Raw genomic sequence first — 23,788 nt, forward strand, 5'->3', positions numbered from 1 at the left:
GTCAGAATAAACTACTAAAAGCAGTCCCAGAAAATGCATGCTCTTTGTTTTCCAACTTGCTTCACTGTTACTGATAAATATCACTTAATAACTGCGCTTTGGATTAAGTGTGCTGCAGGAATCCAATCCAGCCTACGCCCCATCTGAAAACCACTATGGACTTTTATATAACTTGCATATTGAAGTGTCTCAGGAGCTGAGTTGTACATAATTCATGCTGTCTACACTGACAACTGACTTCTCCTAAACCTCATCGCATTAATTTTCCTGGATATATAATCTTCAAATATCTTTAAAATATAGGTGATATTTAAATTTTTTTATTATTTTTTAAAATAAGACGAATAATCCTCCTGAAAAGAACCCCAAGAGAAGAAAAGAAAGCCAAACAATGCCTCACTGGTGTGGCTGTTTGTTCAGAGAGACCTGAGTTCAAATCCTCGTTCTTCCAGTTATCCACCCCTGTCTGGCCTTGGGGAACTTATTTACCAGCAGGACCCTAAGCTTTTCTGAACAGTGAAGGTTATCACTCTACATGCCTCGAAAAGTTATGCAAAGAGTAGGAATATAATTTGGAAAGAGTATAGTTCAGTGTCAGATGCATGGTAGCCACTGATTGCATGAAATTGACGTCACGCTGCTGCTGCTGGTGTTATAAGACCTTATTTACAGCTGGCATTCTGGTTTCCCAGTAATAACTAGGGAACAAACAGGGAAAAACATTGTGGGTATTCTCTCTCTCTCTCTCTCTCTCTCTCTCTCTCTCTCTCTATATATATATATATATATATATATATATATATTTAAATGTTTATTTTTGAGAGAGGGAGAGGGACAGAAAGAGAGAGAGAGAGAGAGCCAGAGCATAACAGGGGGAGGGGCAGAGAGAGAGGGAGACACAGAATCCGAAGCAGGCTCTAGACTCTGAGTTGTCAGCACAGAGCCCAGTGCGGGACTCAAACCCATGGACCGCAAGATCATAACCTGGGCCGAAGTCAGATGCTAAATTGACTGATCCGCCCAGGAGCCCCTCTTTTCAGGGTAATGAACAACATTACCCTGTTTATTTCAAGTATCCTAATCAGGTGGTAGGAAGAGAAGTTGGATATTAGTTTCGCTAATGATGCTCCACAACTCATTAATGTTTTTTAAGAGCTCACTTAATTTCTTTCCTAGTTCACTGTGATTTGATTGGAAGGGGAATTAAACTAAACTACAAAAATGCCAACTTAACAAATGTAAAACATCCTGAAATATAAATAGAAGTATATTTTGGAATAGAAATAGTAATACTGTGGGGCGCTTGGGTGGCTTAGTCGGTTAAGCGTCCGACTTTCGCTTAGGTCATGATCTCGCGGTTCGTGGGTTCGAGTCCCGCGTCGGACTCTATGCTGACTGCCAGCTCAGAGCCTGGAGCCTGTTTCGGTCTGTGACTCCCTCTCTCTCTGACCCTCCCCTGCTCACGCTGTCTCTCTCTCTCTCCTAGAAATAAATAAAAATATTTAAAAAAAAACAAATAGTAATACTGTTGAATCTTCATGAACTATTTTGCTTTTTGTATGAACTTTGGCATTATCAAGGTGTACAATTTGGGGCACCTGGGTGGCTCAGTCGGTTAAGTGCCAGACTTCAGCTCAGGTCATGGTCTCAAGGTTCATGGGTTTGAGCCCCATGTAGGGGGTCTGTGCTGACGGCTCAGAGTCTGGAGCCTGTTGTGTGTGTGTGTGTCTCTCTCTGCCCCTCTCCTGCTCACACTCTCTCTCTCTCAAAAATAAATAAACTTTAAAAAATTTTAATAAAAATGTATATAATTTTAGCCTCAGGAGGATACTTAGAAGTAATTAATTTCATTATATAATTTTATCTGAGGACACTAAGGCTCAGGAAAAGATGTTTTATTGAACCGACCTGAGCATGGACAACGGCTCATTTCAATCCCACTCCAGAATGGTTCTGAGACATATTTTAATTTATCATAAATGTTTCCTGAATATATCTAATTTATAGCTAAATCCTTATTTTGTTAAAGAAACAGTCACTATTTTATTTGTGAATATTTTATAAAGATCTTGTTTTAAAAATTCTCTCTTAGAGATTTTGTTCTTTGCTACTATTCTGGATGAAAAACTATTTGGAAAAATATTTGGGCGGCATTGTCTTCATTCAAATGAATATAAATAAAATATACTGGCTGCTTGAATGATCATTTTACAGGCTCAATCACTTGTATATTCAGCACATACTTACTGAAGCCATAGTATTTAAAGTATTTATTAAATACTCAATGAAAATGTATTTGTCAGTTTTATAAAGCATTTTTATTACAACTAGAACTAAGAGATCGAAGACTTGCTTGCCAAATTCTTACACCGTATTTGGCAATTTAACTAATCTCTTTGCCCCTCATTTTCCTGTCAGTATGCCAATAATAATATTGTCCTCACTAGAAAGTCAAGGATTACATATTTAAACTATATTTTACAGGAAGGAAAGTGAGAAATAATATCAGTTGAAATCTGTGTTAGGGTAGTCCAAGTGCTGAGGCAAATTAACTGCAAAACCTCAGTGGCTTTATACAATACAACTTATCTCTTGTTCATGCCAGAGGACGTGACATATGTCACAGGCATGTGATTATCAGTTAGTGGGTTCAGTGAAAGATGGGAAGTTCTCCCCACAGCTACTGGAAGTTTCCATATGGCGGCGCTACCAACACCCACATCTGGGACCTCAAAAAAAAAAAAAAAATGCCAGCCAGCAGGAGGGGAATGTTAGAGGATTGGGGATGTTGTGGGAAGTTTTAGAACGCGACCTGGTGACCTGGTGGTGGCATACATCATATCCACCCACATTCTAATGGCCAGAACTCACTTATGTGGCTCGCCCTCACTGTAAGGCATGCTGGGAAGTGTAGTTTAACTGGGTGCCCAGAGAGAACAGACATGATCCTCTGGCTGGACTCTGTCCACAGATCTCGTGGCTTCTGCATTACAAGAACCAACAAAAATACAGATTGCATTCTCTGAGTAAATTGTCTCTTATTGCCAGGGAATACTAGCATTTCTAGGAAACAGTGTTATGAAATAAAATATGTCAACATTTGAGCTATGCCTGATGACTTCCGTGAAGGTGTTCGGGTTTTTGTTTTTGTTTTTTTTTTCATTTTTTTAATGTTAATTTATTTCTGAAAGAGAGACAGAACATGAGCAGGGGAGGGACAGAGAGAGAGGGAGGCACAGAATCCGAAGCAGCTCCAGGCTCCGAACTGTCAGCACAGAGCCCCATGTGGGGCTCAAACTCACGAACTGTGAGATCAAGACTTGAGCCAAAGTCGGACTCTCAAATAGACTAGCCACTCAGGTGCCCCTAATTGAGAGTTTTAAAAAGGCCAAACATGGTCTTTGAAACTCTGTTTATTATCACACCCTGTGATAATTGTTATTCCTTGAGACCATAACAACAACAACAACTGTTGAATATGAACCAGTTTGTGAGTTCCTGTCTTATGGTGAGAGGTACATGGTGCTTAATGGCGAGGAAACCTGTCCCTTTTGCAGGCCTTTGTTAATTGCCTTCTGTGTGTCCTTGGGCAACATGTGTAAAGGATCTGAGCTCTTTCTACACATGTAAAGTGATCCGGATTATTTGTATATTCAATCCTACTTCAACGTGCCTCATCTATTTTTTATTGTTTTATGAAGTAATGTGCTTCATCCATCTTATTACAGTGGAGGTTTGACTTTCTGTGACTTCGTCACACAGCCTGGACTTTCTTTCCAATTTTATTTGCCACCATGTAATCTCCAGATGCCTGAGATATTGTTCTGTCTCTATTTATATTTGAAGAGGTGACATCCCTGAGATGTTGGAATTGACCTAACTGACACCTAATAACGGAATTCACATGAGATAGGAGCGATGACAAAAAATAAAAAATTGACCCTGCTCCCTGCTGCCCTTTTGTTGTGGAAACATGGGAGTTTATGCTCTCTTTTCCCTGGAGACTCTGGAGATGGAATAACAGAAGTACAGGGAGAGGACCCCAATGCTCACTTGAACTCGTTGGAACACCATGTCACACTATCTGGCTTTGACCAGCTCCAGATGACGCTTTTAAAAGACACCATGACATGCAGTTAGTGTCCAGGCCAGGGTGCCCATGAGAGAGAGAGTTCTAGACTTGCACTGTGAGGAAGTCATGACCAGCATGAGACAGACTGCTTCGCTGGATTCTAAAGGGTGTCTGCTTTCAAACAGAAATAGACTTGTTCTGAGTTGCTCCAGAAACAGGACTACCAACAACCAACAAATGATGGTGTTTGGAGGGAAGCCCACTTGGGCGCAGTGTGAGAGCTTTCTAACAATTAAAGATGTTCCGAAGGGAGCCAAACTGTCCTGTGAGGTGGGAGCTCCCCCTCCCTGGAGTTCTCCTCCCAAAGGCCGGATGGCCAGCTAGGTAATGAGGTACGCACACCTTGCTTTTCCTAAGCTGTGCCAACTGTGATCTCAAGGTCTCTTTCAGCTTTAAATCTGATGATTGACCCTAATACCCATCTGATAATGCAATTCAGCTCAGTGCCTCTTTCAGCACTTCCAGTGTGCTGCCTTTTCTGCCTAATTAATCTGCCATGATCACCTTTCATTATTTCCATTGTTCAGCAGCTGGAATAGAATGGAGGGACTTTGATCCTGCTGATTATGCCAATAAGAAGGGACAATTCAGAAGCATTCTTTTTGTCCACAGGAAGTTCAAGGGCTCATCAGTTCATGAGCTTTGGTCTCTGTCACCAGATACAGAGTCTGTTTTTTGTAACCAAGGGATGCCTGTGTGAGAGGGTGAAATTTCAGGCATAAAGGCAGTCACAAACCTCAGAGACAAAAGTGTCTTGTGTAAATCATTTGAATCTAGATGTTCATAGAAACAAAGGATATGCAACTTAATCCTTATATATTGAAAGAAGAAAGACAGACAGAAAGAAATAAGAAAGAGAGAGAGGAAGGAAGGAAGGAAGGAAGGAAGGAAGGAAGGAAGGAAGGAAGGAAGGAAGGAAGGAAGGAAGGAAGGAAGAAAAAAGATGGGATCTTAATGTTCCTCCAGGAAAATGGTATGGCTGGTCGTATTTACAAATAATACTAATTTTCCAGGCAAATAACTTATTCCCTGGCCAGTCAACAAGTCAGTTAGAAGCATGTATGAATTAACAAAAACAACTTTCACTAACTCCTGTTTGTCATTGAGGGTTACTAGTTCATGCCATGGCCCACAGGCTGGGTGAGATTGGAGAAGAGGGAGGGAGAGGCTGAGAGTCATGGCCTACATGGGGTAAGATCCAGGAATGAAGGCTAATTAACTACCTGACCCAGAAGAAACATGCATGCATTCATTCATCCTGTCTGTTCTCACCGAGGACTCTATTAGATGCTAATGACCAACATGAAATGTATAGTCTTTGGTCTTAAGATTCTGTGTATAGTCTGGTAAGGGAACTAGACATATAAATCAATAATTACATGATCTTCCTAACCAGAAAAGAAGCAAGTCTAGAAAAAGGATAATACTGCCTGTCGGTTTTAATGTGTGTGGTCCCCTAGATGGCCATATGTAAAGATCCATTAATGCAACAGTGTTGGCTTTGTCTAGAGCTTAAGAGGGATTTGGGGGGTTTGGAGACTTACAAGAATCCTCTGTACCATTTCTGTTGAGAGAGGAAATGCTGATGAGGAAGAGTGGGTCAGAGATCCTGGGAAAAGTCAGTTTCCGGAAGGGGACAGATCTGGTGGGGAAAGCCATCAGACCTGGAAAGTCAAGTCTTTCTAGGTGACCTAGAGCCCCTGGGCAGGGACACGGAGGGAGAGGAGTGAGATAGAAGCTGGAGAGACTAGCGTAGATCCAGAGGCAGCATAAAGAGGGATCCTCAGAATAAGCAGCTGAAGCATGATAAGATTGGAATCCTGGAGGAAATATTTTGGTCACAAAAAGATTGCTCCTAGTCTCTTATCTTTTGTCCTTGTTTCATGAGAAAACCATAAGAAGTTTAAGACAAGAAGATGCAAAATGCACACTCTGAAAGACAAATGTCATGAAACATACATGTATTTTTCACAGCAAGATTTCAACTCAAGATCAGATTTCAATGTAAGAATCAGATTTTAGATCAATAGTTGACACTCAGTCCTTCTATGTAGCTAGCCCTGTGTCACATGCTCAGACTGTAAGAACTTAGCTCTGGAAGAATGAAGATCCCACCTAAAACTTTACCCCAGCACCTAAGATTGATTTTGTGCAGGAAAGTTTATGGTGCTAAAATCAGTTTTGTTTTTCAGGCTTTAAGAAAACATTGAAATATACGGATAGGGGTAAATACCTCCTTATTCCTCTGAAAAGATTTCTTTGAGGTTTCAATATGTTTTATCGTGTATATTTCTTAGTCTAATTGTCTGCCTTCTATTTCTTTATATGCAACAGCTATTTGGAAAAGTTTCACATTTATTTTAATTTAAAAATGCTTTTTATAGGAAGCTCTTTATGAATATATGCAGGAAACGAGATTTATTCCCAGATAAGCTGCTCAATAATACATTGATGATTTTCTTCCAGATTTTTCAGCCTTGCCTTCTGTTTAGGAAGCAGATGTGAAGGTACATAGGTGCAAGTCTGAGTAGCACGATTTCTTCAATCCTTTTGTTCAAGTTTCTCTAAATACATCTGCCAAATTCACTAAAGACTAACCTCTGGGACTTCAAAACAAAGAAGGAAGAAAGGAAAGGGGAAAAAGACTCCTTTTTGTTTCCAAAGCTGTATGGGCTTTTATTTAGTTGAGGTTTGAGGCCCAAGCGACACATGTCTAGTATATGTATGTGAGTCATTTGAATGAGAACAAAGAAACTGATGGAGGTGGAGGTGCTTTGACACACATCCTCAGCCTTTAGTATTTAAAATGTTATCCAAACCTGCAGGAAGGATAGATATTGGATCCAGTGTTCTGTGTAAGCATTTTTTTAGTTTGGTTAGTTTCAGTTCCAGTGTAAGAAGATTGTGTGTGTGTGTGTGTGTGTGTGTGTGTGTGTGTGTGTGTGTGTTTGTGTGTGTGTGAGAGAGAGAGAGAGAGAGAGAAGGAGGGAGGAAGGGACGGAGAGGGAGAAGGAGAGAGATAAATAGTAAATTCTTAATGTTGGTAGTAGAAAAAAACATAAAAGTTGATAATAAAAGCAAGCATCTCAATGTTTTGTTTCAAATCTGGAAGAGGAGGTAAAGAGAAACAGATGGGTCATTAGGCTTTGAGGCTGTGACATTTGGAAGCCAGAGTTACATTTTCTTTGAAACTGTGAATAAACAGCTTAGGAATATTCTATGATGTTCTTTTCTGATACCGGTTTTATTCCATTGATGCAGGGCACTAAAAGGCAAGTGTTAAATTGTCTTGCTGTAATTATAAGGCTGGAATATATTACTTTTTCAGTATCTTTACTTACTATATTTGATTTTAGTGTAACTGGGACTTAGGCTTACATGAGCCTCATTTGAAGGCCAGGAATCTTTCTGAGGTTTTTATTATAAGACAGCCCTCCTAGTTGAAGTTTTGTCTCAAAGGATAATATTCATGACATATGTTGACACACCTGCATAGCTTTTTGGAGCCAGAAAGAACTGTCACCATGTGCGTGCAGATGAAGACCAAGCAAATGAAAGCAGACAAAGGCTATTCAGAGCTTGCTACAGCAAGGCAGTTACCCACCATCACTTATAATTGCAGAGATTCGAAGGCAGGGAGAAGAACGAGAAAGTTTTGTGGGGGACACTTCATGGCAAACAGGCAAGACTTCGGATTTGCCCCCAAGCGGAGGCTGTTGGCATGGGGAAACTGCAGGCAGACCAGCCAGAAGGAAGGCATCCTATGTGATTGGACAGGGATGCATATTTGATTTTCTCTGGTGGTCCTGTGTTGGAAGCAGGGGCAAATATTCAGGAAGCTACCCAGTCTTAATCAAGTTAATTATCAATTAATCCTGGTTGTTTGGGGCCAGCTGTTACACAGATTATTGTTTGCTTGCCTGGATTGGTTGTTGGAAGTAGTAGTCTGACTTCCTGTAAGTCTGATTTAGGGAGGGTAGATTGACTTTCTGGGCTCATCACTGTAGATAATGGGTTGGAGTTCGATTTTCATATGTGGTCCTGCAATTGTCCGTTTGTTTTCAACCTCTCAGTGATTATCTAGTCCAAATGTAGAAAGGTTACATGAATTCATAAAGGACAAATGGCTACAGTTCATCTTTTTAAAATTTGTTTCAGTGTTATTTATTTTTGAGAATGAGAGAGACAGAGTGTGAGCAGGGGAGGGGCAAAGAGAGAGGGAGACACAGAATCGGAAGCAGGCTTCAGGCTCTGAGTTGTCAGCACAGAACCCAACACGGGGCTCAAAGTCACAAACTGAAAGGAAGATCATGACCTGAGCCGAAGTTGGACGTTTAACCGACTGAGCCACCCAAGTGCCCCTACAGTTCATTTAAATTAATAGTATCTTTTACATGTATGGATACTATTAATTTAAATAGTAATTTAAATTAATTTAAATTTTGCTAATTAAATATATTTTCAATTAGGGGAGTCTGGTTGGCTCAGTCGGTTAAGTGTCCAACTTCGGCTCCTGATCTCTCTGTTCCTGAGTTTCTAGCCCTGCATTGGGCCCTGTGCTAACAGCTTAGAGCCTGGAGCCTATTTCAGATTCTGTATCTCCCTCTCTTTCTCTGCCCCTGCTCCCTGCTCATGCTCTGCCTTTCTCTCTCAAAAACAAACATTAAAAAATATTTAATGTAGAATACCATTAGATCCTTCTAATTAAATTAGAGAAGTTAGGCAGGGCTGATATTATCTTTATATCTTTATATCTTTATATCATAGTTAAAAAAAAAAAAATGAGGCTCTGAGAGGAGAACCCAAGTGCTCAGTGCCACGGGTTACTAGCCCATGACCATGACCAAGGCTGCAAAGCTGGGCCACTCAGATGACCTCACCTAGGACCTCTTACTATATGATAAACTGCTTCTACCTCTGCCCCACAGATTCGGGTAATATGGAATCAAAGTGGGACATTTGTCCCACGTTGCTAAAAGTTGGTGAGTATTTGAGCCTAAATGTAAATAAATCAAAATACAGATTCTCTGAAACATTTCTGTGATTATTCTCACTGCAGTCTTTCCCAAAGATTCCTCATTGGAGTGCTACTTTAAACATGGTGAATTTTAGGGGCCCCTGGGTGGCTCAGTCAATTAAGTGTCAGACTCCAGCTCAGGCCATGATCTCATGCTTCCTGAGTTCCAGCTCCACATTGGGCTTTGTGTGGACAGCTTGGAGTCTGGAGCCTGCTTCAGATTCTGTGTGTGTGTCTCTCTCTGCCCCTCTCCCACTCGCTCGCTCTCTCTCTCTCAAAAATAAAGAAACATTTAAAAAGTTAAAGAAAAACATAGTGAATTTTACAACTTGTGATTGATAATCAGATTTTTACAAAACATATTAGCTCTGTGCCACTTTAATATAACACTTGCCTGATTCTTTTATTCCATTAGGAACACTGTATTTCCTACACACATCAGAAAGATGCCCACAGAGTTGAGAAACCAATTAAATTAATTAATTAATTAATTAAATACTTATTGAGCAGTATCCTAGGTGTTAATGACACCAAATGAAAACAAAAGCAAAACCCAAAACTCAGTTCCTGCTTCAAAGAACTCAGAGCCTTTGGAGACAAGCGGATCCACTGAAAGATGATAATGACAGTATCAGTGCAGAGATGACCAAATCCCAGCCTGGGGTGGGGATATGGGTGGAGGAAGCTTCAGAAGATACTTAAATTGAATAACCAGGTCTGAGGAGCCTTCCCCAAGGAAAAACAAGATACAAAGGTATTTAAAGCAGATGAGGCAGAAGATGGTGGCACTAAAAACAGCCTTGTTTTGGTTGGAGGTGGAATGAGTCAGAAGAAGGTGCAACCAGTGTTGTGGTGTTTCTTGAATACAATGTCCAGGCGGGAAGTGATGATGTGCGGGAGGAGTGACAGGGTCGGGAATCTTGTGGGTCATCAGAAAGAGATTAGACATCATTCTGTGGGTAATGGAAGGCTTCTGGAAAGATTTTGGTCAAGAGCACATTAGAAACAGGTTTGCATTTTTTGTTTGTTTTTGGTTTTAAACACTTCATTACGTGCATTATAGAATGTCCATCCATTCCCTGAAACAACACGGTTCTGAAAGTAACAAGGGCTTATCCCTCATATGACTACATGTGTTTGTATTTTTTTTTAGCTCATTTATTGTGAGAGAGAATGTGTGTGCATGTGCCCTAGCATGAGTTGTGAAGGGGAGGAGAGAGAGGATCCCAGGCAGGCTTGGCGCTATCGGCGCAGAGCCGGATTTGTGGCTTAAACTCGCCAACCTTGAGATCATGACCTGAACTGAAATCAGGAGTGGGATACCTAACCAACTGAGCCACCCAGGTGCCCTTTGCTACCTGTGTTCTTAACCACTCCTGTACACGTGTAACAGAATGCCAATCACATCCATTCCCTATAAAATACACTTGGTTAGATTTGCATGTTCAACTTTTGTCAGTCTATGGATCTCATACCTCAGAGAGGCAAGGATAGAGACTGGGAGAGTAGCTGCAGTAGTTGAAGGGCAATGATTAGACTTGGAACCAAAGTAATTGAGGTAGTTATGATACAATGTGATGGAAGAAAAAGCAAGATTTCTGTAAATAAAACCTGTAGAATATGGTACTGATAGATTTGGGGAGTTGCAGTTAAAGAAAGGGAGAGACAAGCTTCTAGTTTGGGTGGTTGGCTGAATAGGACAGAGAGAACTACTGGTTTAGTAAGAAATGATGTCAGTCCAATATCTGAAATGTTAAATTTGTATTAGCCTTGGGGCATCCAGATGGATGCAGATGGGAGTTGGATAAATGAGTGTAAAATTCAAGATAGGGGCGCACCTGGGTGGCTCATTTGGTTAAGTGTATGACACTTGATTTCGGCTCATGTCATGATCTCATAGTCCTGGGGTCGTCCAACCCAGTGCTGGTCTCTGCCCTGGACATGAAGCCTGCTTGCGATTCTCTCTCCCTTTCCCTCTGCCCCTCCTCCCTGTGCATTCTCTCTCTCTCTCTCTCTTTCTCTCTCTCTCTCTTAGATAGATAGATAGATAGATAGATAGATAGATAGATGATAGATAGATAGATAGATAGATAGATAGATAGATAGATAGAGCAAGAAAGCAAGCAAGAAAGCAAGCTCAGGATAATGATCCAGGATTGTGGTAAACTATTTAGAAACCACTAACAATCCTGGAAGGTAAAATCACAGGAAGGGTGTATCTAGAATGAGAAGAACAGTGGCTAACCTAGCATCTCAGGGACAACCTGTAAGGAGTACATGGAGGAAGAGAACATATGAGTGACATGGAAATAGTGTGGGTATAGAACACAACCTAGGAAAATGGGCCATTAGGGAAGCCAAGAGAATTGAAGATATAAATGAGAGTAATCAAAGAGTAGTCAAAGGTCTTAGAAGTGTTTTCTAAATTTGCCAACTAGAAGGCACTAGGAGCTTTTAGCAGAAGCAGTTTTACTAGAGTGGTGGGCTGAATTCAGGAATTCACAGGGGGTAGCAGAATGAATGGAAGATATGACAGTAAAGACAGTGGGTGTAATATGCTCTTTAGGAAGTTTCCTTGAAGTTGAGGGGAACCTGGGGGGCTCAGTCAGTTAAGCCTCTGACTCTTGGTTTTAGCTCAGGTCCTGATCTCACAGTTCATGAAATCAAGCCCTGCATCAGGCTCTGCACTGTGTGGATGGAGCCTGCTTGGGATTTCTTTCTCTCTCCCTCTCTCTCTGCTCCTCCTCCCTCTCAAAAGTAAACAAATAAACATTTAAAAAAAGAAGTTTCTGGGGCTCCTAGGTGGCTCAGTCTGCAAGCCTCTAACTTCGGCTCAGGTCACAGTCTCACAGTCTATGAATTCAAGCTCAATGTCCAGCACAGAGCCTGGGGCCTGTTTTGTATTCTGTCTCTCCCTCTCTCTCTGCCCATTACCTGCTCATGTTCTCTCTCTTTCTCTCAAAAAAAAAAAAAAACATTAATAAAAATTTTTTTAAAAAGTTTCCTTGACATTGAACATAAGAGTTACTAAGAGACTCACGATTCATCAAGCTTCTTCTCTTCCAATGAGAAAACTATTTCCCAGTGATATTAACCTGCACACTTCAGAAAAAAGGCCCAGTGTGATCTCCATCCCTGTTACACTTAAACGTTGTAATCTCCAACACACTTCCAAGTTGACAAAAATATACTGAAAGCATATTAGAAAATCATTCTTTAATGTTTCGAAGGATTCTGGAAAGAATTTGACTTTTGTTTAACAGAGTGTAATTCTGGTTAACACACAGAATCGACAGAGGAACTGAAAGTCCGAAGCCACAGCACGGAGCCGTTACCAAAGTTGGAGAGCAAAGAGAGAGGGCATCACGGGGCGTCTTCCAGAGAGCCTATCAAAGCTCAGGAATGGGACGGAACACCAGGACCTCCTGTGGTCACCAGCAGACTGGGAAGATGCTCCGTGAGCCCCACCTTATTAGCAGGAAACCACAGCTCAGGTAAGAAAGATCATGATCTTTCTCGCACGGGTGATTCCTTGTTTCCCCAGAAACGACTAAGCAATTGTCACTTAGAGAACCCTAACAACAGATATCACTGTCTCCACCATAGAGACAGCATAAGTAGCCCTTCACACAAATGGATGGGGCAGTACATTTCAACACTCCATGGGGCATTATTCACCTGGACAATAGAGAAGTGAATAGCATTTCTTGGAGCTGTACAATGAAGCAGCTCCGGCAGCTTGAAACATCTTGTATTAGGTTTCTTCAAAAGCATCTAGAGGCCTCATGTAAAGCATTATGTTTTGTTTTGGTTTTTTTTAGAGAGAGAGCAAGCGAGTGGAGGAGGGGCAGAGGGAGAGAGAGAAAAAGAGAGAGAGAGAGAGAGAGTATCTCAAGCAGGCTCTACACTCAGTGCTGATGCCGGGCTTGATCTCATGATCCTGAGATCATGACCTGAGCTGAAATCAAGAGTCAGATGCTTAACTGAGTGAGCCACCCAGGTGCTCCTAAAGTAGTTTTAATTTATAAAGTTTAAGTGCTTTAGAGTGTATGCCTCCTTCGTTTCAAAAAAAGCTTTCAGGCAACTGGGAAGAAATGAACAGGAAGTGAAAGTGAAGATTCATGGGTAACAAAAACTATCTAAAGGCAGTAGAGAGACTCTATATCATGAAGCATGTGGAGTGATGAGCTGAACATTGTAGCTGGGCCTTGGGCATGCTACTAAGTTTCCACATCTATGTCAACAGAGTTAGAACATTTTAATGGATTTCACCTTTAAATTTCCCAAGTCTCAAAAAAAATCTGCAATGCAATTTTTCATTGTTAACAGATAAATATTAATCGTCAAATTTTTAAAAGCAGCATACGTTTGCTTTGAAGTGCTTAATCTACATGATGGACTCACAGAGAGCTGTCATTGAATAAAAAACAATTAATCGAGGGACCGCCTGTAGTTTTCAGGTTTCTATCCCTAAGAATATTAAGGGTTCTGAAGAAAAGACCCATCCTTTAATGTTCTTTTCAATTCTGATACTCATCTAGGAAAGCAATTTCCATGTGTTTAGCCTGTGGCCGTCTCTGGTAGTCCTGCACAAGTTAAAATTGGAACAGGATGAATGATCTCTGTATTGGGGAAGGGATGTTTCTAGAACAGGACCCAGACAGAGACAAAGAAGTAGTTTCCCCAGACTTAAATGTAACTCACAGTGCTGGTGACAAAAATCTTGGAGAAGAAACAAGTGAATTTGGCCATAAAGTAACAATGTATTTTTGTTAGTAGAGTATAAATAGCTATAGGTGTTTGATAAGATTCATATATTTTGTCCAAATGAAAAAGAAACATAGGGAACAAATAATATTTTGTAGAAAAATCAACACCTCTCCCCAAGAAGGTTGACATCGCTACGCAGTTGGGACTTCATGATTAATTTTAGGCTTATTAGTAGTATTTTTTAATTATTTAAATTTGTACCAGTTCTATTTTTAAATAACATGAATAATATGTATTCTTTTTGGGACTAAAGTGTAATAGCCAAAGCATTACTTGAATGTCTATTAGGTGATAGCTATTGTCCGCATGTCTGAAAGCACAATGATGAATAAGACATCCTTGCATTTAGGTGCTCAAAGTCAAGTGCAAGACAGACAAATATAACTGTCACAATATAATGTGTTGGGTACAAATAATGTGTGAAACAAAATTTAATTTTTCCTGGGAGTGTATGATTTGGGCAAGAGCAATCAGGGGGTTTTAGTGGGTAAAATAATAACTGCTTGAAAATGTAACATTTGAGCTAGAGCTTGAATCATCTAGAGCCACTCATCCGTAGGATGGTGGAGAAGTCTGCCCTCTGGATGAACAACTAAAATGCTGTGGGATGGAACTTAGTGTGTTTGGAGTGAAACACAGGGGAAGATTGACAGAAGAGACTACAGAGTTGGTTGGTTCCAGAGAGCAAGAATCCTGAAGCACCTTGGATATTACCTAGAAACGCTTTCAGCAACAAAACGCCAATTTAGTGGCTTAAGTAATAATGGCTTCTGCTAACTCCCATAGCACTGGCCGCTCCAGGTATTTTGCAACTGTTCAGTGCTGTCATTGAAGACACAGGAACTTTTAATTTTTTTTTAACTCTGCCCTTCTGCTACCCTTGACAATTTTTTCATGATCATGAGCTGACATTTCTGGGCATCATGCCCCAGCAAACAGTCCCTTTATCTAGTTGGTCTAAACTGGGAAACATGTCCTCTGGACCTATCATTGCTCAGTGAAGGGGAATGAGATTTCCATGAGTTTGCAGAGCATCCTTCTTTCTCTTAAATGTCTTAGAAATGAATGCCACAGTCTATGTCCTCAATGTTAAGGAGAGGACGCCATTACATAAGCAATGGATGGCATCTGCCACACCACGGGGAAGGTTTGAACATTATGTGTGGATATTTTGTAGTCACTTAAATATTTTTAAGATACGTATAGTACAATTCTGTTTTCATCATGAATGATTTATGATGGTTCCAAGCCTTCAAGAAGTGGTGACTGGGTGGCCGTTTACTAAAATAGAAATTGTCAACATGAGCTGTGTGCCACAGTTTAGGTGGGAGAGTCAGGACTTCATTTCTGACTGTGCTAAGTTGGAAGGGCTCTGGGCCATCTGATTAAGAAGCTTGGAACTACAGGTCTGGAGCTAAAAGAGATTTAGCAGAATTATAGACTGAGGCTAGAGATGTTTGGAGTGCTTAGAACCCTAAGACCAGATGATTGCAAACTAGAGAAGCAGGGCATGGGGATGAGAAAGGAAAGGAGCGCGGACCCTTGGCAATCCACACATTTTAAAGAGTGGGCAGAAGAAGAAGAACTTATATATATATATAAATGGAAATGAAACAATTCAATGGTCCACGATAACTTTTACAGCACGTTTGGTAGGGTGCACAAAAATGGGTCAACTGTAATGTGTTTTTGACACTTTGACATGGCTCTTCTAAGAAATTTAGACTATAAACAGAATCTATAAAATACTTTCCCTTTCTTCGACTGCAAACTCCTGAAGCCTGTCTTCTGCTTGATGACATCTCAAATCTGTTTTCCTGGGTCTTTCAGCTCTGTTTGTAGGTCAGTCAATTGTCTACTGACCGGAAGAAATGACATAAATATCTCCAGTCCCTCACACTCTCCATCTTACATGACAAAAGAGGTAAATAAGGGAAAAAGAAAATATTTTTGGTACATTTTGATAAAGATGCTTTTGTACCTATATTAAAAGAAACATGAGGGGCACCTGGGTGACTCAGTCAGTTAACCATCTGAATCTGGGTTTCGACTCGGTCATGATCTCATGGTTCATGAGTTCGAGTCCTGAATTGGGTCCTTGCTGCCAGTGAGGAGCCTGCTTGGGATTCTCTCTCTCCTTTCTCTCTGCCCCTGCCCTGCTCATTCTCTCTCTTTCTCTCTCTTACTCTTTTTCTCTCTAAATAAATAAATAAATACTTAAAAAGAAAAAAAATGTGAAATGCAGGAGCAAATATATAATAATGTCAGTGCAAGTTAGAGTTTCTTAGGTACCAGAGAAACTATCAACATGAACACTCAAAAGAGCGTTACAATTACTTGAACAGTGAGACGGCCAATGACTGTCCAGAAGAAGCAAATAACTGGTGAAGGGAGCATTTTGTTAGGAAGAGAAGTTAGCATTTACTCTTCTCTTTCCTTTCCTCACACCACCTCTTCCTTATTGTCTCCTTGCCACTGGGCCACCGAGCTGCTAACCCCCTACCAGAAACATGAGAACTGTGACCAGTCACCCTCTGCCCTAGACAGCAGAGGTGCTCAGCTCCACACCTCACACTGGAGTGGAAAGAAGACTTCACCTGCTCCACCTATCAATACCCCTCTCTGCCAACTTTCAGCCTCTGGTTTTTGCTCTCTCTCTCTTTCACACATGCACACACACACACACACACACACACACATACACGAACTGCTCTCCGTCACAGATTACTGCTTTGCCAAAAGTAGTTTAGCCACTTGGAATGGTTGCTCTTAACAGCTCTTTTGAGGAATGGAAGAATTACCGACATAAAGCAAAGGAACGTGTCAGGAGATCTCAGTTCTAATTAACATTGCCACTGGTTGCTGTGTTACTCTATTAAAGTCACTGCTGTTTAGTAAATCAGAGATTCCCCAGAGGGTGATTCCTGAAGGCAGTAGAGGATTGGGCCCAAATGCTCATGAAAATAATGGGAAAAAGTCGAAGTTATACAAGTAAATAAAACCACAAAAAGTTAAATTTCAATCACCGAATCAATCAACAAATAGTTTCACAACAGCTTGTATCCAGCTCTGTAATGGTTTCTGCGGGACAGACAATCATGTCTGTGCCTGCACATGCACTCACATGCACACACACGCACACACATACACACACACAGGCACACACACAGGTTATATAAAACATGGCCTCTGCCGCTCAAAGATCTGACTGTGCTTCTTTATGACACAAAACTATTGAGCATACATTAATTAGCATAAATAAATGTATTTTTATTGTCATCTACAGTTTACTATACATTAATATCATCCAGAGAACAGAAAATTTGTGCAGGCTTGAAAAAAGATGGATGGCTTAATGGAGACATGGAGTCTTAAACCAAGATTATATCAAGCTTTTTTTTTTTAATCAGGTCTTTTTTAAAATTATTATTATTATTAATTGAGTAGAGATGTATAGAGAACTTTCCACACGGGGTGAAGAGGTTGAGTGAAGGTGGATACACACCTGTTGTGGCTTGGCCTGCCCAAGCCAGACTGATTGAAGACACACTTTTGGGAAGTAAAACAGAAGGCTTTGGCTAAACTCTGTATGGAACAATCTTTTTTTTTTTTTTTTATTTCTAGGAGAGAGAGAGAGAGAGAAAGCGTGAGCAGGGGAGGGTCAGAGAGAGATGGAGTCACAGACTGAAACAGGCTCCAGGCTCTGAGCTGGCAGTCAGCACAGAGCCCGATGCGGGGCTCGAACCCACGAACCGCGAGATCATGACCTGAGCGAAAGTCGGACGCTTAACCGACTAAGCCACCCAGGCGCCCCTGGAACAATCTTAAAAAGAACTCAGCTTCTAGAGGCGCCTGGGTGACTCAGTCAGTTAAGCGTCAGACTTCAGCTCAGGTCATGATCTCGCAGTTACTGGGTTCGCGCCCCAGGTCAGGCTCTGTGCTGACTGTGTAGAGCCTGGAGCCTGCATCCGATTCTGTATCTCCTGCTCTCTCTGCGCCTCCATACTTGCATGCAAGCTCTGTCTCAAAAATAAATAAACATTGAAAAGAGACCTCAGCTTCTATGTGTTCCTATGTGTTCAACAATGTGTATTTCTGCCATTTTGAGGAGATCCACCATGGGATACAAACTAAAGTGCCACAAGGACCAGCTGTAACATAAACAAGTAAATAAGAAGAGGTACCTCCTTCAAATCAGACGTGCTTTGCTTATACATTCCATACTTAGGAATGTTCTTCACCTCCACAAAGGAAAGTATTTTCCCCATCTTTCTGGAAAACCTGAAGCCCTTTTGGTGTAAGTTATATATTTCCACATTTGTTAGAAGCTGAGACATGGAAAAATATTTCCCCATTGCAAAGGAAATCTACTGCATACTGATGAATATCAGGACTGAATGATGGAAATGCAGATGACCTGGAAAGCACAGGGGCCTCTCAAGGGGACAGAGGCTATTCATTGCCAGCTGATGCTCACCATGAGGACTGTTTTCCCCAGATTTCAAGATTTAATTGCTGTTATGTAGAATCTCCCAAGTTTTAAATACAGCTCAAATTTTGGGAGAAATTGAATCAAATAATTCACTTCCTCTGGCTAGGTAAGACCTAAAGCTGCCAGTTTGCATTTTCTGGCTGGGAAATTCAAGCAGTGACCATTCCAGGAGACATAGAATTGACCCTGTAACAAGGATGTTGGGTTATAGTCTAGGCAGCAGGTGCATGCAGACATCCTGCCCTCCTGGCTTTTATCTCTCAGAAGCCGTAGCTCCTTGAGAAGGATGTATTAAGGATCCAAGCGGAGATTAGAAAATGGCACATGGCTTTTGATGATTGAGAAGGGAGGGGGAATTTCATAACTCTAGAAGAAGAAGAACTGAGGTAAGGCATTCTGTGAATAGTAAGGACTAGCAGCCTGTCCCTTTACAACATCCTGGAAAACTGGCATGGCCTCTAATTGGGAAGGTAGACAGGTGGATACTGTTTGCATGAAGTTTCAAGTGAGGCTAGACTTTATGCTTTATGGCTCTAAATCCCCAAATATGGATCTCTGTACTTCAAGGGAAAAAGAGACTCCCTCATGATGACCAGTGTGGCCTGAAGACTTAAAAAACTATCTTGTATATTCTGCTCTGCACAACAGTTCTGGGCTTTTTCATACCCATTGCAGGGAAACATTTTCCACTCCCCTTCACGAGTCAGTCCTTCACATCCAAGAAGAGCCCTGTGCACATAAGTTCAGGGAAGTGAGAACACATATAGGTTTGATTTCACTGAAAGACAAACAAATGTGCCATTTCTTTCATGCCACATTTGTAGAGTAAAATTCATGCATAAAATATAAGATAGTGGTTGAGCACTGTGATTTGGCCATCCAGTAATTCTGGATTTGAATTTTAAATCTGGTTTTTGTTTTTGTTTTTTTTTTTTGTATTAGTGATAACGTTGGTAATGTCCTATCATTTCACCAAGCTTCATCATAAGGGATAGACAATGATAGTATTTAACTCATAGATGCTATTGAGAATTAAAGGTGAGAATTAAGTGAGATAACATATTAAGACACAGTATAGCATCTAGAGCACAATAGACATTAATACTCGCTATCACTATGATTCCAGATACCTTTCCAGATGTCTTTACAAGAGAGCACAGAGAAACACTGATACAGGGTAATGCAGGAAAGTTTCTATAAGTAGTGGCATTTGAGCTAGGCCTTAAGCTGAAACAAATTAAGACAGGGAAGGAAGCAAGAGAAGAGCAGACAAAGGCATCTTAGGCTGTTTTGTTGGGGACAGTGAAGTTCCAGTTCCAACCTGAACATTGAGCACACTCATCCTCCAGACTATGATTTCTAAGACATTAGCCACTCTAATTCATATTCTAATCATGTCTCTGAAGAGTGGGAAGATCACAGAGATGTTAGGGTGCTAGCCAAAGGCCTAAGATTGGGTATCTGCCAATGAGATCTAGCTGAATGGGAGCCATTTTATATAAGCAATAGAAAACTGGGATTCAGCAAAGGGAATGATGATTGAATTCAAGAGCGTAGTCTTTGAATACTGAATTTTTGCCAGTTGATTTTTTTTACATTTGTTTATCTATTTTGAGAGAGAGGTAGAGTGTGCACATGGCACAAGCTCACACACGAGCCCAGCGGAGGGGCAGCAGAGGGAGAGAGAATCCCAAGCAGCTCGAACTCAAGAACTATAAGATCCTGACATGAGCTGAAACCAAGAGTTGGACACTTAACTGAGCTGCCCAGGAGCCCCTTTACCAGTTAACTTTTAAGAAAGATACTTTCCTCCTGAAAATTCTGAAACATTTTTACTGATAACGCTGGGATCATGGCGAACTTTGCTAACAAACCTCCTGAGAACTAGAACTCAAAAATATTCATGATCCAGCCCTTTATATCCAATAAGAGTCCTAAACACACAAACTGAGAGAAGTTGAGCAGAGTCCAATGGGGCAGCAGGACTTGGAAATGTGGAACAGTATTTATAACTAATTCCTGACAAAACATACCCAATCTATATGGTTTTCTTCCCTCTCTCTCCCCCCACCCCCGCCTTTTAGTGCAAGTGAACCATGTTTTGCAACAATGTTAATAAATTAATATTTTGGTGGGAATGACTTGAGGGAATCACATTACACTGCTATGCCCCAGCTTTTCTATCTTTATAGAAAAGATAGAGGAAATCTCACTGTGTAGGTCGTTGTGAGGATTAAATTTTAAAATGCATAGAAATGCCTAGTATAAAGTTGGCTTATAATAGCTAGTGAGCCCACAGTTTATTCTGTTACCCTTCAATTTTACTTGAAAGCATTCAGATTTTTTTCTAGGATCAAGAATGAATGTTTTCTTTGGAAACATTGCAAATGGGATACAGGGTTTTCTCTACATACATGTGATATAACTGGCTATAGGACCACTAACGGTCTGTGCTTCACTTCTTTGTGTATTTTGCAACAAAGATTTTAGATCAGTGTCATGGCAATTTTGGGGCTCCCCTGAGGCTACGTTCATAAAATTTAGAGAAAGAATCAGGTGCAGGCTTTAAGACTTGGGTGCTGCATTATAGAGAGTCACAAAAAAAAATCTTAATCTCTTGCAGTGCTTCTGTTCTGCTAGTAGCAATGAATGAGATTTAAAATCATGTTGTCAGGCATCCCTCCTCATCAGGGAAATACAAATCAAAACCACACTGAGATATCACCTCACGCCAGTCAGAGTGGCTAAAATGAGCAAATCAGAGAACTCTAGATGCTGGCGAGGATGTGGAGAAACGGGCACCCTCCTACACTGTTGGTGGGAATGTAAACTGGTACAGCCCCTCTGGAAAACAGTGTGGAGGTTCCTCAGGAAACTAACAATAGAACTCCCCTATGACCCAGCAATAGCACTGCTAGGAATTTACCCAAGGGATACAGAAATGCTGAGGCATAGGAGCACATGTACCCCAATGTTCATAGCAGCACTCTCCACAATAGCTAAAACATGGAAAGAGCCTAAGTGTCCATCAACAGATGAATGGATCAAGAAGATGTGGTTTATCTATACCATGGAATACTACATGGCAATGAGAAACAATGAAATCTGGCCATGTGTAGCAACATGGATGGACCTTGAGGGTGTTATGCTGAGCGAAATAAGTCAGGCAGAGAAGGACAAATATCATATGTTTGCACGTATAGGAGGATTAGGAGGAACTTGACGGAGGAACAAGGGGGAGAAGAAGGGGGGAAATGGTGGGGGAAAGGGAGAGAGGCAAACCATGAGAGACTCTTGAATGCTGACAAAAACTGAGGACTGATGGATGTGGGGGGGAGGGGGGATGGGCATGGAGGAGGGCACTCGTGGGGATGAGCACTGAGTGTTATGTGGAAACTAATTTGACAATAAACTATTTGTAAATAAATAAATAAATAAATAAAACTTAAAAAATTTTCTATAATAAAAAAAAAATCATGTTGTCAGGGGTAGAAATCACAAGAAAATGTTGATGTCTCCAAATGTAAACATATCCTTTAACAAATACCTGACTTGATGTTCATTCATCTATTCATTCATTCATTCATTCCCTATATATTTATTTTCTAACAAATATTTATTTAGCATCTACTCTGTACCATTGCAGGGGCGAGATGCAGAGGTGCAAAGTGTGCAAGACAAATATGGTAGAATAGACTCACATTCCTAGAGGGCATAGTCTGACAGAGAAGACAGAAAATAAAATAAAAGATTCTTTTTTAAAAGTTTTATTTATTTATATTTGAGAGAATGAAAGAGACAGAGTGCATGCATACAAGTGGGGAAGAGGAAGAGCGAGGGAGACACAAAAATCTGAGGTACACCTCATGCTCTGAGCTGTCAGTGCAAAGCCTAATGTGGGGCTTGAACCCATGAACTGTGAGATAATTACCTGAGCTGAAGTTGGATGCTTAACCAACTGAGCCACCCCGGCACCCCTAAGATTAAAGTTTCTTATAAATATTATGAGGGGAAATACTAAACACAGTGACATGATTTATTTTCTGGTAATTCAGACAGGCTTCCTAGAGAAAGTGATATTAAATTTGATACTGGCGTGACAAATAGGAGCTAGGAAATAAGAAGGGATAGAGTGTTCCCTGTAGCTCACTCACTGAAGTGTGGATGAAAAAGATTTACTTTTAGAACCCAATTAATATTAAACATTTTAATATGGCGACATGATTCCCAGACTATACCCTTTTCTCTTTCTTCCATTTCTTCACATGATTTGGCACATTTGGGATGCACTTATGGTCCCGATACTCTCCTTTCCTTGTATCTGTGCTCTAGCAATGTATTTTTATTGTTTCTTATCAAGAAGTAAGGCCTGTTTTTTACCCCTTGAATCTAGGTTGGCCTTGTGTCTTCCATTGACCAGTTGAATGAGATGGAAGGGACTGTGGGTTCAGTTCTGAGCTTCAGCCTCAAGAATGCTTCTACTTGCTCTTTTCTACTTGCTCACAAATGCTTCTACTTGCTCTTTTCTAACCATCGCACCAAACTGGAGCTAGCCTGTTGGAGAAAGGGATACATGGAGGAAAGCCAAGAGTCTTCAGCCTTCATGTGGCCATCCCCAAACATGTGAGAAAACAGAACATGAGATTGTAGAAATACCTCCTCGACCACAGGTGCATTATTGAGCCCACCTGGGACCTGAAGAACCACTCAACTGATTCATGGACTCAGGAACAGAACCACATGAGTGTTGCTTTGAGTCACTGGGTTTAGGTGTAGGGTAAAATAGTTAACTGAAGAAGATCTCATGGTCTGTTTGAATTTTGCTGATTTCCCCTCAAATGGAAAGGCTTTATTATGATGATGAGAAGAACATGCTTATTGAAAAACCAAAGTTGGGGTGCCTGGGTCACTCAGTCGGTTAAGCATCCTACGTTAGCTCAGGTCATGATTTCATGGTTTATGAGTTCAAGCCCTGCATTGGGCTCTGTGCTAACAGCTCAGAGCCTGGAGCCTGCTTTGGATTCTGTGTCTCCCTTTCTGCCCCTCTCATGCTCACGCTTTCTCTCTTTCTCTCTCTCCCCCTCTCTCTCTGTCTCTCCTCCTCTCTCTCTCAAAACTAAACATTATAAAAATAAAACAAATACAGAAAGTCAAAGTGAAAAATGAAAACCCACTCTCCTATCTTTTGCTTGGCCATCCCATGTTTCAAAGCATGACTTTTAACTGTCATGGTGTCACTTTCTAGGATCTATGTATTGAGAGGAACCAGGAATTCTCTCTCAATTTGATCATGCAACAGGCACAAAACACCAATCTGGTAGATTTCAAGCCTCCACTGTAATTTGGGCTTTTCTGCAGGATGTTGACTAACTTCCTG

At 40.9% G+C, this 23,788-nt stretch overlaps 1 protein-coding gene across 2 annotated transcripts in view; it reads left to right on the forward strand.

Moving 5' to 3' along the window:
* Positions 1 to 23,788, forward strand: part of NYAP2 (neuronal tyrosine-phosphorylated phosphoinositide-3-kinase adaptor 2) — a 182,861-nt gene that overhangs the window by 101,706 nt on the left and 57,367 nt on the right. For both annotated transcript variants that reach the window (XM_039236817.1, XM_039236819.1), the window contains one exon: positions 12,437 to 12,643. In XM_039236817.1, coding sequence (XP_039092748.1) covers positions 12,437 to 12,643 — 207 coding nt within the window. The remainder of the gene's footprint in view (positions 1 to 12,436; positions 12,644 to 23,788) is intronic.

This window comes from Hyaena hyaena, unplaced genomic scaffold (assembly GCF_003009895.1).
Source record: "Hyaena hyaena isolate Hyena2069 unplaced genomic scaffold, ASM300989v1 scaffold_117, whole genome shotgun sequence".
Classification (NCBI taxonomy): domain Eukaryota; kingdom Metazoa; phylum Chordata; class Mammalia; order Carnivora; family Hyaenidae; genus Hyaena; species Hyaena hyaena.